This window comes from Prionailurus viverrinus, chromosome A1, assembly GCF_022837055.1.
Source record: "Prionailurus viverrinus isolate Anna chromosome A1, UM_Priviv_1.0, whole genome shotgun sequence".
In the NCBI taxonomy this organism is placed as follows: domain Eukaryota; kingdom Metazoa; phylum Chordata; class Mammalia; order Carnivora; family Felidae; genus Prionailurus; species Prionailurus viverrinus.
In genome coordinates, this window is record NC_062561.1 from 227860712 (window position 1) to 227878092 (window position 17381).

A 17381-nucleotide genomic window follows, 5' to 3' on the forward strand; every position below is an offset into this window, starting at 1 on the left:
GGGTATGATGGAGCGCCTCCCCCCCCCCCCCCAGAGGCTGGAGCAAGGTGCCCCCAGTCTGCACAGCCATGTGGCTCTGTATTTTTACCCAGTAGGGATGAGGAGCAGGTGCAGAGAGGTGAACTATGAGGCTGGGCTCAGAGGGGGTTTGTAATGCTGAGTTGCAGAGAGAGGAAGCAGCAACGTCGACCTTACCTTTTCACTGCGCTCCCCTCACCCCCACCCCGTGCTGGGAGAGTGATTATGGGGTGTGGGAGGAAACAAAGCCAGAAAGACGTAGCAGATCGGGGCGGGGGGTCTTCAGGAGGTAGAAGAGGATGCATTGAGATGAAGAGCATGGGTAAGAAGCCCTGGAGGGTGGTTGTCCGCACTGGGTGGGAGAGTTTCAAAGCTAGCAGTTGGAACTGTTTCTGGAAGGGAAGGGCCCCAGGCTGGAGTGAAGGAGGGGCAGCAGAGGGCAAGGGGCATGTACATTAGGTCAGGTCGTCCACATGGGCCTGGAGTCCTGTGTGTTGAGGGGGCTTCGGGGAGCCAGGAGCCAGGGGACAGATCATCTGTGATTGTTGAGAGCGGCTGAGGGGCCAGGAGAGGAAATCTCCTGTGGCCGCACCATAGGCTCATGTGGCCATACGTGTGTTTTGTGCAACTTGACTCTTTCTTTTGTGTGACTTTACTGTTCTCCCAAAGAGTAGTTGTGGGACTTTAAATACAATGAGGCTCACGCATGGCTGCAGCAACCGTAGAGAAATCTGAGTGTGTCCCTAGGCCAGTGTGAGATAGGGTCACCTCGGTGTGGGAACAGGAAGTTTTCCTGGGAGGACAGATCAGACTAGACTGCGTGGCAATGGGACCCAGGACACTAAGAGGCAGGCCCTCTAACCTAAAAACCTGGAGATTGTTCTTCAGAACTGTCGCCCGCCTCTTTAGGGATCTCTTGACTTAGGACTGTTTTGCAGCAAAGAACCTTATTTACTGAAGAGAAATGTGAACATGAAGATTCTTCTAGATGATGTGCACATCACGGCAGGTTGGGGACTATGGGTTTGCTGACAGGGAGCAGGAGACAAACTTGGGTCATGAGGAACCACAGAGATGAGCATAGAGACGAAGCCCGTATGTGTTTTCAGGGGCCTCCAAATAGGTAGAAATAAGGTTTGAAAAACCATGATCTCCAATAATAGGTAAGATTATGTTTTCTAGTCCAGGTACTTTTCCTCAAATGTCACTCTTAATCCCCACATTGCTCCACTAAGTGTAGGTACTGCCACTATATCATCTCAGAGATGAGAAAACTAAAGGCGCCACTAAGTAGTTCTGCCAAGGTCACCCGGATTGGAAGAGGGACCCGACATTGGAATCCAGACCTTGTCGCTCCCAGAGCCTGTGTAAGAATATTTATGTGATCCGGTCAATTCTATTTATTATTTAGTCGGTACCCCTTCTAATATGCTGAGCTTGAATAGCTAATTTACAAAATGTTGTTGTTTATTCATGAAGTGAAACCACATTGAGTTGCTGTCTCAAACACCTAAGGCATAACAACAGGAATAAATATTTATTTGAGGTATGGGGGATCTGAGTTTAGATCAGACACGGAGAAAAATTTTCCCTAAAAGCCCAAAGTAATGTAGCTATTTTGTGAAGTCTTTACTCATTTATTCTAAATTAATGGACCCATACAGAACATACGGAAACAGTGGAGAATGGGAAATATTTAATACAGCATACCAAAAGCGATCTCTTTCTTTTGACTGATCTGAGTGAAACAATTGCCTGATAAGAATTATGGATGTAAAGAATCCCCTCTTAACCCTTGGATTTTGTTGCTAGATCACAGAATAGAATATTAAGGAAAGCTAAGGTCTGAGCATGTTTTATATTCAGGTTACAAATCCCATTAATATTTTCAATTACAAAAATCTTACTGATGTGTGAATGACATCAAAGAGTTAGAAAGTTTATTTATGTTTATTTAGGTGGTAGCTTCTGTTTGGAATTTTTACCCACTGCCTGTATGATTTAAGAGAAATGAAAAACAAAGCCAACAAAGATGAGATAGCCTATGACAAGTCGCAACGATAAATGGGGTTGTAACTAGATATTTCGATTTAGATCTTTTTAAGTCTTTTTTTTTTTTTTTAACGTTTATTTATTTTTGGGACAGAGAGAGACAGAGCATGAACGGGGGAGGGGCAGAGAGAGAGGGAGACACAGAATCAGAAACAGGCTCCAGGCTCTGAGCCATCAGCCCAGAGCCTGACGCGGGGCTCGAACTCACGGACCGCGAGATCGTGACCTGGCTGAAGTCGGACGCTTAACCGACTGCGCCACCCAGGCGCCCCTAGATCTTTTTAAGTCTTATTCTCACCCTGAGAAATAGAACAACCAATACATATACGATCTACTCTAGAGATTAATAAACTTGTGTTCTGTGAGTTTGCGGTAGACAGTTTGTCCATTGGCGAAGAAGGAAAATTAGCTGTGTTTGTTTCTACTTGCCACCAGGAAAACAGTCTCCACCAATAGTCTCCTTCTAAGAACTGTGTTTTTAAATTTTTCTTAATTTTTAAAATTTTGAGAGAGACAGAGACAGAGACAGAGAGAATCTCAAGCAGGCTCCTTGCTTAGTGCGGAGCCTGACTCGGGGACTGCATCCCACAACCATGGGATCATGACCTGAGCTGGAATCAAGAGTCGGATGCTCAGGGCACCTGGGTGGCTCAGTCGGTTAAGCATCTGACTTCGGCTCAGGTCATGATCTCGGCGTCCGTGAGTTTGGGCCCAGAGTCGGGCTCTGTGCTGACAGCTCAGAGCCTGGAGCCCGTTTTGGATTCTGTGTCTCCCTCTCTCTCTGCCCCTCCCCCGCTCACACACTCTCTCTGTCTCTGAAAAATGAATAAACCTTAAAACAAAACAAAAGAGTCGGATGCTCAGCCAATTGAGCCACCCAGGCTCCCAGAATTGTTTTTAGTCCATATCTTAGAGTGTGGGAAACAAATGGAAATCTACCAAAGTAGATTTCTAACTCTAAAAGCTTTAACACAGCAAATGGACATTGGTAGGACTTTTTAACACAATACTATTACACTGGGGTTTGTGGAGTTACTTTCATAAATTGTGAAGGTCACTGTAATCCTTCCCAATGCTGTCGTGTGCCCTTTAAGATAAAGACCAGAGGAGAACTTAACCATCCTAGGCTCTGGTGTTATTGAAGAGATTTTGATTCTATCTACTTCATAGTATCATATCCCTTGGGCCAAAGAGGCACCAGTGTGGACTAGCTCTGGCCAAGGATGGTTCCTGGGGTCTGAGTTCTTACAGAGCAAGCACACTGGACCAGCCATCAAAGGTCTGGCTCTGGTTCTGGGCTCCAGCACTAACTAACTGTGGACACTTGGGCAAACCATGTCACTTCTGTGAGACTCAGAGCCCTCATCCCCCAAAGCAAAAGGGCTAGATTAAATCATACCCGGTATTTTCTAAGTTTGAAATTCAGTGACTGCGTTTGTCCACTGCTGATCCCATGACACATGATGTTACCCGTTTGCTACAAGGTGTTTCATCGGTTCATGATTTGAAGGCAGACTTGAAGTTGTGTTCGGCTGAAATTAAACGAGTTCTAATCCATGCTTCCAGTTATAGGAGGGCTCTAGGATACCTTTGTCATCTATAAGGACATCAGACTAATTCTTTTATTTCTTTTATTGAAATAACCATATTCATTAGGTGACTTTTTTCTCAAGCACTTTTGGGTAGAAGCTTAGATGATATAACAATTCTTCTCTCCAGTGAATTCTTTTAATCCTTTAAAAAAATTAACTTTTTGAGGTGTGTGGGTGGCTCAGTCAATTAAGCACCTGACTTGGGCTCAGGTCATGATCTCATGGTTCATGAACTCAATGCAGGCAGTGGGCTCTGTGCTGATGGCTCAGAGTCTGGAGCCTTCCTCAGATTCTTTGTCTCCCTCTCTCTCTGCCCTTCCCCTGCTCACACTCTGTCTCTCTCTCGCAAAAGTTAATAATCAATGTTAAAAATTAAAAAAAAAATAACATATCTTGTACTTTATAACATGTAAGAAAGTTTGCAGCTTTTGAGGAATGTTCTGTGACTATGCCAAAGGTGGATTCGAGAGGCAGGACTAGTAAAGATTGAAAGATCAGGAGTTTCTTATTTACTAAGAAATAAGAGAAATCATTAAGATCATTTGTTGATGGATTGGCTTCTTAGAACAGCAAGCGGTCAGATGAATGGGGAGCATCTCTTTTAGTCTCCCTGTTTTGCCTGGAAATAGCAGAGACAAACGCATATAAGTTGCTTAGGCTTTCAGCCTGAGCATGGTCATTTTATGACCAGCTGGGTTCATGATTGTTTGATTCAGGAAGATGTTTGATGACCAGGTCAACAAGACCTTGGGGGAGTTGGCTACAATTTACTTGGACTGAAAAGGAGTCCCAGTGAAGAATTTTAGCTCTTCTACCCCCTGCCAGGCTGTGTGTGTGTGTGTGTGTGTGTGTGTGTGTGTGTACCCGTACATATGCTCAAGTATGTATGGAACGTGGGCCCCGATTCCTAAACTTTTTTCATCTCTAGTCTTAGAGTGCATGTCTCAGTGTGGTATCTTAAGATATTACTCTGCTATTTTATTTTATTTTTAAATTTTTTTTTTTATTTTGAGAGAGATGGAGACAGCTCGCAAGAGTGGGAGAGGGGCAGAGAGAATGGGAGAGATAGGGAATCCCAAGCAGGCTCCATGCTGTCAGCTCAGAGCCCTACTCAGGGATTGAACTCATGAAACCCTGAGATCATGACCCGAGCCGTAACCGAGAGTCGGACGCTTAACTGACTGAGCCACCCAGGTGCCCCATAACTCTACCAGTTTAAAGAACACTGTTTTAGTGGCACTTTCATGACTAGACTTAAATTGACCCTTGTTCCCCTTTACATTCTAGGGATGCCTGCTCACCTCTTTCTCATCCCCTCCCATCTCGCAAAGATTTATTGAGTTTCTACTATGTTTCAAGCATGGAAGTGAGAATAAGGTCTCTGTTCTCAGAGATCACACAGCTGATTGAAGTCACACGCATATAAACAAATTATTCCAGTACCAGTAATAGGTAAAACAGGGCAGGTATTTCCTGTGTGGAATGGCAGAAGGTAGGAGGGAAGGATTAATTCCGAGTGGGCCAGAGAAGAAATTATGAGAGAACATGGATCAGAAAGCATATTTAATAATAGTTCATTGTGAAAATGTAGGAGCATGATCCTTCTGGAGAAGTCTCTGTCTTATGGGTTTATCTCGGATTTGCTAAGAAGATAGAATTAGCAGAATTTAGTGCATAGAGGAGTCTAGGTGATTCCAAGGTTTTAGCTTAATTGACTCAGGGGATGGTCATTAACTGAAATAGAGGTGGTAGGTCAGGAAGCAAATTCAACCTATGTCAAGACCTTTCAGAAAACAGTGTGCTTCACTCCCCACTAGTTAGTAAACTATTATACTCCTTAATGAAATTTGGCTTTGCCATCTTGTTCTACCACCAGACAGTGATGTCATCGACATCAGTGATGATCCAGGAGTCCCTGAGGATCCAGCCCCACTGTGTTCTTTGCGTGAAGGCTGAGGACTGCAGATTTCATTGAGCAGACGGGAGGACATAGAGAGTAGTGAGCGGGTCATAGGACAGACACTGTGAATTTTCTTTTGTGTGCTCTCAGAGAAGCAATCACGTAGGGTTTTCGCTATTCTAATAATCATTTCTTTATGTGTACTGTTACATACTCTGCTTTGGGGTGGGTCAGATCATCAGTTGGGGTGGGTCAGATCATCAGTATTTGGGAATTAGCCAGCGCCTAGTTGCAACGGTTTTCATGCTGTGGGAACTTTGTGAGTAATTTTTATTCTTATTACATTTCTTACGCAGAAGATTTTATTACCAACAGATTGAGTGTTTGGGCTCCTGAACTTTATGCTTTCGTGATTAGCCTGCCATCCTCAACTTGGTTCTGTGAATTTATGTATATATGTGTAAGATATGCATATTATACATATATACAATGTACATACATATATATGTAATATATATAATTTACAATAGAAAAATTAACTCATTTTTATAGATGTAAATGCATTTCTTGTGGGATATTTCTTTACATTATTTGTTCTGATTTGGGCAACACTGCAAATACACTTTCACAAAAAATCCCCGTATATAATCAAGACATTGTAGTCCCCAGTTGGCTTTTAAGATACCAATTTCTGATGGCTTTGTTGTGTGAGTCTAGTGACTTCAGTGAGGGCATATGTATTGTCTTTCAATTTTCATCTCTTAAGTTTCATATTTTTGCATTTTTTTTCTTTAAGCTCCACATATAGTTCAGTTCAACAAAAAGCATTCGTTACGCAAAGAAGTAATCACTCATGTTTATTTCTTCAAGATTCATATTAACAAGATTCAGCAATGGGGGAATGATTTACGTGTTCAAGCGTTGACCTCTATACTCATATCTAACTTTCCATTAAATGTTCAGCATTTAAATTTGGGGTAGGTTGGGAAAAATAAGCCAGGAAGATTAATGCATTTTATGACACCCCAGCAAAGATTATGCATCAAAGGGTATCTTGGACCACAGTCTCATTTAGTCGATCTTTCTTATACAACCATGCTCCGGTCCTCAAGTAGTGGCAATTAAGGAGTCAGAAATGGGTCCATTTTGGGGTATCTGGGTGGCTCAGTTGGTTAAGCATCAGACTTCGGCTCATGTCATAATCTCAGTCTATGAGTTTGAGCCCCATGTCAGTCTCTGTGCTGACAGCTCAGAGCCTGGAGCTGCTTCGGATTCTGTGTTTCCCTCGCTTTCTGCCCCTCCCCCCTCAAAAATAAACATTAAAAAAATGTTTTTAAATGTGTCCATTTTTTGAAACTGGTTCTAAACTGTTCTTAAGTGGGATTAAATGGGACCCAAAGTTCCCACCCAAAGTTTCCATTCTTCTTCTGTTGCCCACTGACTTCTCAGAATGACATAGGTTATATTTTATAGAGTATGTGTAACTTTCACTGAGAGAGATGGGCAGAGAGAAAAAGAGGGAGACAGAGTGAAAGAGATCTTGGCAGTGGACACTGGTGAAATTTAGTCTAAAAATCTTGGACATTTTCACAGTCAGGAGCCTTTTCTGGCCAAATGTGTGCTGTGCATTGCAAGTTCTTTAGCTTCTCCCAAAGGTTGTTTTGATTGGACAGCACACAGGGCTTTCACCTGTGCTCCTTTGTGGTTTCATCAGAACCTCTCACTTCTTGGGAAACCTCAAGGTGGAGGCAGCTTCCCAGATGAAGCTCTCACCACTTATAGTGTTGTGTTCAACAACTTTCTTCCTGTGGATGGGAAGAGGAGGAAGGGGCTGTTTCACTGGCACTTTTAGAGATATAACAGTGTCAGTGACCTACAAGATATTAAAAATGGCAGTTAATGGTATAACTTTGTCCAAATCACAGTCTCCAGGACTTAATTTACTCATATTTTCCATGAGGATGGTGTAGGTCTGCAAGGTCTGGCTTTGTCTGCTCAAGCCTCTATAGCAAAGTATCACAGGACATTTATTTCTTAGTTTTGGAGGCCGGGAAGTCCAAGGTCAAGGTGCTAGCATATTCAGTGTCTGGTTAGGTCTCTCACTGTGGTTTGCAGATGGCTGTCTTTCTCATGTGTTCTCACATGGCCTTTCCTTGCTGTCTCTTCCAGATTATATAAGGCCATTAATCCAATCATGAGAGTCTCACCCTCATGACTCAAAATAGCCCTTATTACCTTCCCACGGGTCCCACCTCCACATAGGGATTAGGGATTAGGGCTTCAAGGTATGAATTTTGGAAGGATACACTGAGTCCATAGCGAGGGTTCTTTTAGTTGATCTTCATTCTGAGAGACCGCCTTGCATTGGAAATTTAGCATGGATAGGACTATTGTACACAAGGTTTATATGTAGACAAATTTGAGCCCCAGTCTCTGCTCTTATTCTTATGTCTTGATGTTGGACAGTTATTAAATTTAAGTCTCAATTTCCTCAACCATGAAGTTGTTCAATCGTGGTGTCTATTTGTAGAGTTACTGCCAAGATAAAATGAACACCGTGCGCGTAAAGCACTTAACACAGTGCTTGGCACAAAATAGATCCTTGATGATAATTTAAGTTCTGAAAATCAACCAAACCTCTTTGAACAAGAGCTGAGACTGGTAACACAAAAAATGAAACGATTTGATCAGTAGTTTGTTAATATCAAAATTTGTTTGTATTTGATTATAATTTTTGCAAGTCTCTGTTAATTGCAACATATCATTTGTGTTGCAATAAACATGGACAAGTGGTGTGTGCGTGTGTGTGTGCGTGTGTGTGTGCATGTGGGTGTGTGTGTGTACATGCTTGCGCATGTGAGCATGGGACCTTGATGGTCTTCCCCATGATGTATTTGGGTAATTAATTCATTTTCTGCTACCATAGAAAAAAATTCAACCAGCACACCACTTACAAATTTGGGATATATTTTACCCACACATCACCCCTCTGCTTTTATTTTAGTGAAACCGGAAACATTTGAACTTTCTCTTTTTTGAAGCATATTATTCCCTAACAAAAATGTTCCTCTTCACATCAATAAGGGGATGCTCGAATTAAATGTTACTGGGAGGAAAATGATAAAAAACAAATAAATAAAAAAATAAATAAATAAACAAAAAGAACCCCCCCCACACCACCACCAACAAAAACAACCAACACTTAATACACACACACTTTCTGAACTCTCAAACTCCCAAATTCTCAGGAATCACCCCTTGACATCCATGCTATTAATAATGTAGCAAGTGTCGGGGCGCCTGGGTGGCTCAGTCGGTTGAGCGTCCGACTTCGGCTCAGGTCATGATCTCAGTCTGTGAGTTTGAGCCCCGCGTCGGGCTCTGTGCTGACAGCTCAGAGCCTGGAGCCTGCTTCGGATTCTGTGTCTCCCTCTCTCTCTTTCCCTCCCCTGCTCATGTCTCAAAAATAAATTAAAACATTAAAAAAAAATTTAAAAAATAGTGTAGCAACTGTCCTAAAATATTTCATACTTACATTTTATAGAAATTATCATTGCTTTTCCATTCAGCTCTAGTGACTCTTGGAAAAAATAAATCTAAGCCTGTTCTTACATGACCTGAAATGTCAAGATGACACATTCATTTTAAGGCGTAACTTAAGGTATGACTCAGAGAGTGAAGGTCCTGGGGGAAGTGGATTTCTCAGTTGTGAAACAAGAGGAGACAAGATCATCAGTAAGAAAGTATGGCAGCGTGAATTTTAGTAGTTGGATTTTCAACATATGGACTAGAGTTGAATGAATCTTTAGTCTTGGATTTTGACAATCTTAGTACCATATGTTCTCATTACCTTGAGTACAAAAGGCATTTGCTACAAGCCTAGAAGACTTAAGGAAGAAAGGGAAAGATGCATATTAGAGAGGACCTCAAGGGTAGGATAGCCCTCCTCCTATTTCAAGAAAACTTAAGCTTCTAAAGGGCAAGGAGTGATTCCCAACACTTATAGGAAATAAAATCTAAGCATCGTTCATAACTTGAAGTGCAATGAAGAAGCAGAACATGGAACTGAAAATTCAAGAGGACTGTGTTTTCCTGAAAACTTCAAGTAGCTCCCTCTAAATTCAGAATGTACTAGAAAGGCCTGTTGGATTTATTTCTGCACACTGGGTAGATTTATGTATTTAGAAAAGGGCTACCAGGAGTGCGTTCCCAGAAAGTGACGTTAAGCTCTAGTAAATGATCTGATTTCTGGCCTTTCAAAGGAAATCGATAAAAAAACAGAACAAGATCCTGTGAAATGAGTGATTTCCTGGGGTGAAGCTGTCCCCCATCACTGTACTTCTCCAGAATGAACCTGTTGCAAGCTGCACTGGTTTTGTGATTAGTGTGAATGAATGTTTCTCGTCACGTAGATTCACTATGGACTTTTTAATTAATAATAATGTCTTGTGTCTTTAGAGCCACCATCTCGAGGAAATTTGAGTGCATTATAATTGATGAATTTCAATTTGTCTTCATACTATCCTGCTGAATGTATAGATTAGGTATTGCAATTGTGTTTTGATGAGGAAAAATAGAACCAGAAACATTAAATCATTGCCCACAGAGATTTCAGAAGGCCAATAATCGAATCATCAATTACTATCTGGTAGTCTTTACTTCTAATTCTGGCTGTTTCCCCAGAATATCTGATCAGTTGTGACAGTTTGTCCTTAGAAAAATAGAGTTGATCAAAACAGTTATTTGCAGTTGCTATGATTAACAGTTTACATTCCTTCTCATTATTTTGGTGGTGTTACACAGTTATTATTTGTTTATTTTTATAGATTAAGCCACATGCATGTTTTAAGTGGCCTATGCCAACATCCTTGGAATTCTCGTAAGTCACGCATGTCAGAAGTTTTTGTCCTGGTAAGGGAGTGGTGTAAAACTTAAATTCGGATATTAGGTAGTTGTGATATTTAAAAATTGGGTATCTCCATCACCTACCTGCCATTGTTTTAGCTGCCAAAAGAAAATGAAGTAATCTCCCCAACAAAACCATGTTCAAAACCCTTACTCCTTGTACCTTTGGAAAGATTGCTATCATCCTTTCAATCACCCATTCCTCTAGGCTTGAAAACATGAGACGCTGATTTTTCCCCTTCTGGTATTACTAGTTCTGTCATTGTTTTCCTTTGACAAGTGTATTACTCTGTCCCTTACTGTGCCCACTCTGCTCCTCGCCTGCAATGTGGTTATCTCCCTACTTGTCTCCTGACTTCAGTTCTCTGTGCCTCAGTACGTCTTCGATAAATTTTCCTAATAAATTCTTTGTAATTTTAGAAAGTAGGACTTAGGCATAAGAAAGTATACAGAATATGTTGAACATCACCACCACCCAGCTTAAAAAATGGGACCTTAGAGGGGCACCTGAGTGGCTCAGTTGGTTAAGCGTCCGACTCTTGACTTCAGCTCAGGTTGTGATCTCATGGTCATGAGATCGAGCCCTGCATTGAGCTCCATGCTAACAGAACAGAGCCTGCTTGGGATTCGCTCTCTCCCTCTCTCTCTCTGCCTCTCCCCCACTCACGCTCTCTTTCTCCCTGCTCTCACAAAGTAAATAAATAAACGTGAAAAAAAAGTGACCATAGAGATACAGCCAAAAAGCCTATTTGAAACCTCTCCGGGATCTCATTTCTTTTCTTTCCTTTCCACTGTCACGAATTTCATGATTATTTTTTATGCATCTTTTTATACTTTTTACCTATATATCTGAATCTGTAAAAATGGGTAGTATTTCTCTATCCCAGTAATTTCTTTCTGAAACTTTCATGTTGGTTTTTTTCACATGGCTTTAAGAGTTCCTCTCTTTTAAGATTTATACATGTTCGTGTATGCAACTTTGCTCCCTTCAGTTTCGTTGCCGTGGTCCACTGGACCCGTACGACACGATTTATCCATTCTTCTCCGCATGTACTTTGAGACTGTTTGCTATTTCCCCTCTCAAACACAAACAGTTACACGACAAACATGTTTGAACATGCTTCCTTGTTCACATTTCTGAGAGTTTCTCTAGACTCAAGGTCTAAATCCTGGGAGGTAGGATCTGCTCACTTTCCAGTTTTTCATTCAACAGTGCTTGTGGCCAACTGACATGCTGTGATTATGTGCCCCATTCCACCTAAAAAAAAAAGACTCTGCATTCATCCCTCCACCGATGTTCAATGGAATTTCATCCTCCTGAAGGAGAAGAGCTCCTTCTCATTTCCCAATCTGATCGGACCTCCCCCAAGGAATTTCTTTCAGTGAGGGGTCACCAGTTCAAAAGCTTTGGGCCACATTCTGAAATGCCAATGTATGAAAAATGCAGGGTGTGGTGGGATCTGGGTAGAGTGGGAGCCATGTATCAGGGCACCATATCCGATCTACAGACTACGAGTTTATGGTCCCTGAGATTCTTGTATTACCTTGTTTATTTTCCTGAGAGTGTCTCCGAAATGCGTAATCATCCAATATACTGCATAGCAGCAAAGACCTAGGAGCCAGGCTGCCTGGGTTTGAATCCCTGTGCCACTGCTACTAGTTCTCTGCGTCTGAGCTGGTTCCTTGTTTGCAAAATGGGGGACATGCGCATACTCGTTTCCTAAGGCTTTGGCAAACACTGGACGAGGTAATATACATGAAACTCTCACGTAGGTGCCTAATGCATTTTTGTGGAGTTGTTGAAGAGAGTGAAAAGAAGAAAAAGTCGTCTCATACCTCCTCGGTGTGAGACAGTGCTTTAGGAACTGGGAAGATGATGTTGACTTTAACATCTGTCTCTTTCCCAAGTTAAGGTGTCCGTTGAAACCAAGCCCTCCACACGTTACTTGGCCCCGCAATGAGTCCGCAAATATATGATGAATGAATCAATAAGCCTAATGATTCTCTTAAGGCAACATGAGTGCCCAAGGTGTGTTCTGAGCCACGATGGAGCAGGTTAATTATACCCGTGATAACTTTACTCTGTGCACGTTAGTGTATTCTTATTCTTTGGCTATTGATTATTCCTGTGCAATATGGACAGTAGCTTGCCGTTAGCCGTGACAGTTGAGTGGTCAGGATACCATCTTTTTTTATGACAACGAGTAACAGAGAACTATTTCTTTAATGCCTTACTTGTATACAAAACCACCGACTTTTGATTATGACGAGCCTTTGTCCCCTCCCCGCCTCCATTTTTAGGTCTCATTGTCCACGAAGGAGCTGCAGTTTACAGAGTGTTTAAGCGCTGGCGGGCTGTTAACTTACACTGGGATGTATTGAATTATGATAAAGCCACAGACATCGAAGAAAGCAGCCGGGGAGAGTCTTCCACAAGCAGGACTTTATGGTTGCCACTGACGGCCCTGCGGAACAGGAACTTGGTCCACCCGACGCAGTTAACTTCCCCCAGGTTTCAGTGTGGCTACGTGTTACTGCACCTGTTCAACCGGATGAGGCCCCATGAAGATCTGTCTGAAGATAACAGCTCAGGGGAGGTTGTGATGAGAGTGACTTCTGTGTGACAAAAGCGTAAGGCGGCGTGGTGTAGACCACCCTGCACATCTTGGAATGTAATTGCAATGAATGGCGAAACCACAGCACTTCTAAAAACACACATCTATGAACTTTTTAAAATTTATGCTTTTTATATGAACATTTGAATTGCAAATACATTTTTCTGAAAAAAAAATAGCTCTCTGGTTCTTTGTTTTCTGATTTCCCACATCTTTTATAAGTTGGTACTTGAAATCATTATACATATAATTTAACCCTACTTGGTTCAAAGAATGATGGAAGCTGTCCTGAAGGCCGAGACTATTTTTTCTTGCTTGTTTTAAATATATTTTTTATCAAACGTTTTGCTCCATGTGTAGTTTTTCAGGCATGCCAAGAACGGGGAAGAGCTTAGAACTCTGTGGGCAGATGCCAAGGTGCCTGTGGGTTCGCAGATCCCAGGTGCTTGGGCGATGCTGTGGACTGGTCCTCTTCGTGCCTTACATCTACTGGCAGATGTAAGCGGGACTCTTTTGCTGGGATGGAATAATCTGTCACCAGGAATGCAAGCTCTAGGAATGTTGGCTTGCTTTCTAGCTTGTGAAACAGTACAGAGAGCTTATAAACAGTTAAAGATGAGTGGGGAAAAATAGTACGTATAACTTACTGGTATTACATGCAAGTGGGCAGGGCCTTCTGTATACTTAGAACCGTAAGAGCTCACCAAAACATCACATCATCGCTTGTGAAGTAATAATCCCACCGCCTCACATTTGCGTAACCCTCTTACAGACCCACGGCAGTCATTTGGGTTAATTATTAGTGTCTTGAAGCCTGTGAGCGCTATCTTAATTAGATTTTCTTTCTGTAAAAGCTTATATACCTACTGAATCATTTAAACCCGGACCCTATCACTCGCTTTAATGAAGTCCTGGGAAATATATTCACCTGCAGCGAGAAATGTTTTCTTTCAGTAGATAAGTATTTTTTAAGTGAAAAGAGGAATAGAAAAATGAGGCTATTGACTCCCTAGGAACGGTTTGCTAACTAGCGGCACCTGGAGATTTTCCACCTTTTAATCCTCCTAATGGAAGGAAATGGCACATTTTAATGAGCAGTGACAGAATAAATGAAGAGGCAGGCGGTCATGCTTTCCTTTGGAACATGAGTTGAACATGTAAGTCATTGGAAGTCACTGATGAGTAGATTTTAAAGCATATGAAATAAAAACGCTTTACATTCTATTTTCTAAAAATGACCTTTGGATGATTCGTACTAGGATAGTTAACGTTTACAGGTAGCACTGTGATTCGTACGTAGCAAATCCCACCAATACGCGAAAGAATATTTTCCCAGTTTAAAAACTGTCGCAAATGAGTTAAGGCTGTGCTAATTTGCATAAATGGGAAAAAGGAATCAGGCAATCATGAAAGAAGGAACACGCAACCACCGTTAAGGGGGCAGTTGTAGGAAGCGAGAGTGTTCAATATTCCCATCCTGTATGTCACTTTTTTAATTCTGATATTACACAAGCACAGTCCTGGGGAAGACACTGGGAGGTAGCAGTCAGTCCTATGAATCTGGTTCCGGACGCTCAGAATCTTGCCCCCTGGGACCGAAAAGCAGATTCATTAATAGGGACACCAGGAATGCCAATCTGCTGTCAAAGGAACAACCCATTTTTTGTGCCCCGCAGGTGTTGATGTTTGTCCTGGACAGTTTAATCACGAAGAGGAGTCGTCGTCAACAACACGTTTAATGGAGAATAATTGTGGGAACTGTTCAGCGCATCGCATTAAAAATACTGGATAAAGAGACAGACACAGATTAGATTATCACTGCTCCGTATTTAGCAAGACTGCCCTTCTAACTGGCGTACACCCTCGTATTCCATCAACTCGCTAGACACAAAAAGGCGTAATGGATGGGAGACCCCTCCCAGTGTGGGGTGCACGAGGTAGAGATGTCGCCAAGAGAGTTCAGAGTGAGCCTGTCAACCTGGAAAGGAATATGCGTCCCTAGGCTGCCCTGCTTTCCAGCACCCTGACCTTTGGATGCACATTTTGCCCACACCCACTGTTTCCCCCCATCACCTTCACACCTCCTAACACACCCACACACACAGTCACACACCCACACGTGACCCGAGTCAAGGTTGGAATAAGGATCTGGCAGAACCTCCGCTCAACAAAACGTACCCTCTCTGAAATGATTACATAAAAACTCAGAAGAAATACTCCAGGTGGGGAGGAGACGTGCCTTGAAAGAATTGAATTCACTGTTTAAAAATAATTAAAATGTTAATATGTACTACGAGTTACGATATAAATAATTAACTTCCAGTTGCCAAGTCTGTAATTCAAACGTGGGCTCCCTTAAATATCAAAATCACCGACGTAAGGAAATAAGTTCGAAATGCCTTATTTTTAGGATCTTTTCCGATATGAGAAACACTGAGACCTGTATGCAATTTGTCTCTTTCCAACCACTCATTTGAAGGACAGGCATCCACAGAGCACCTCCTGCGTGCCACATACTTTCGCAGTGGGCCACAGAACGACCCAGGTTTGCAGGGAGACTTTGGGGACATGTGCCACAGCATATGTGGCAGGATACAGGCCAGCAAATGAAAGTGGAAGATCAGGAGCAGATTTCCCTGGGGTGGCCGGGGAAGGAATCCCCAAGGAGCCGTCATCACTTGGGTGCTGAAGCGTGAGCAGAAGTTTGCCACTCAGACAAACGGAGAAGAAGTTCTGGGAACGGCTCCTTGGGGGTAAAAGAGAGGCATGTTTCAGTCATGGTGACAGGCTTCTCACCGGGGGGGCAGAAGATGCCTGGGAAGACATGATCTATCTCTATGGGGTTTACTGGGTAGCAGGGTCCGAACTCCGCAGGGAACCCTGAGAAGACGGTGTTCAAGCTGCAGGTGGCCAGACGTGGCAAGGTCATCTCGGGGGGATGTTCATCCCCCTCTAACCCGATTCCTATGGGCGACACTCTCTGTTCTCAAGGTACGGCTAAAATAAATGGACAGTGGTCATACCCTCAAAAGAGTTCGGAGAAATCCTACAAAATGAAATAGTAGGCGGCAATCACACATGGGTGCCACCACTATAAATTAGATAATGCAGTAGAAATACTGGGGCATTGAGTGGGCTCCCTTCCCCTCTTCCAGAAAACAGCAAAACCCACAATTCCGAAGAGGAAAGCACACCGGAGATTTTGTGAAGTAGAAGATAGTGTGTCTATTATTGAAAATACTCCCAAACACTTCCCAGAATAAAGACTATCACCTGATTTTTCTTAAACATGATTAATTTTTTTTTTTTTTATTCCGTATGTCTCATTAACTGAACAGATGCCAAAATAAAGCAAGCTCTCTCTACTGCTTCTGTTTCAGCCTGGGACTGCTATTCCTTTTTGTTTTTCTTTTTTTTTCCCCCACACTACTAGCATAGTCCATTATTTTTGATGATGTGCTAATCAATCCTCCTTTATCTATGGAGTGAAATAGCAAAATTAATTTGTCTTTGCCAATCCAGAATTAGATCAGCGATCATCTAATAATGGAAGTGTCATTTTACACAAAGGTCATAATTTGTCCCTATTTTCCTGCGTAGCTTGCTTCTTTTTTTCTTTTTGATTTGCAAATTTTAATGACAGTAGCTTACGAATATCTGGTACTTAAAATTTTTCTTTCCAGGCTCATCGTTTATCAGACTTCAGTGGCAAAATTTGGCTTTTTATTTTCAAAACGTGTTTGCATAAATGATATATAAAAATAATTTGATGTCCAACATATTAAGAAATAATTGGTTTAAAACCTTAAGAAGATACTGGAGGCAGTTAGTTCAATCCCATTTTATCAGTTCAGAAAAAAAATGCTCCCATAACGTGTGTGTGATTCAGAATTGCGGCAGGTGCCGTAATTTATAGCAAAGCTCAAAGTTCCGAGCCCCGGTGGAACCTAGAGATTAATTAATTACCTCATAAAGATGCCATTTTATACACAGTGGATTTATCTAATAAATTAGTCAAAGGCTTCAAAGTTATTTTAAGGGATTTTCCCTCTAGGAAGTATAGACACTGGGAGCCAGTGGGAGAATGAAAACTAGGCATGATTTCCTGTAAAATTTTGGTGATGCATAAACTTTACCCCAAAGCGTTTGATGCTGATTTTCCAAAATAAGTTAGAGGTCACTTAATTTTCTTGTAACTTCTTCATATTTCTGAGAAGTTTGTCTGCATGCAACGTGGCCTTTCGGAAGAAAAGTCTCTTTTTCTAGGGCTGCCAGTAGAAAAAAAGAGATTTGCTCCAA

The 17381-nt window shown here is 42.0% G+C and overlaps 1 protein-coding gene across 1 annotated transcript in view; it reads left to right on the forward strand.

Annotated features, from left to right (window-relative positions):
- Positions 1 to 13361, forward strand: part of MARCHF11 (membrane associated ring-CH-type finger 11) — a 104864-nt gene extending 91503 nt beyond the window's left edge. The window contains exon 4 of the mRNA XM_047863970.1: positions 12769 to 13361. Within this exon, the coding sequence (XP_047719926.1) occupies positions 12769 to 13091 (323 nt within the window). The 3' untranslated portion in view covers positions 13092 to 13361. The remainder of the gene's footprint in view (positions 1 to 12768) is intronic.
- Positions 13362 to 17381: the final 4020 nt, after the last annotated feature.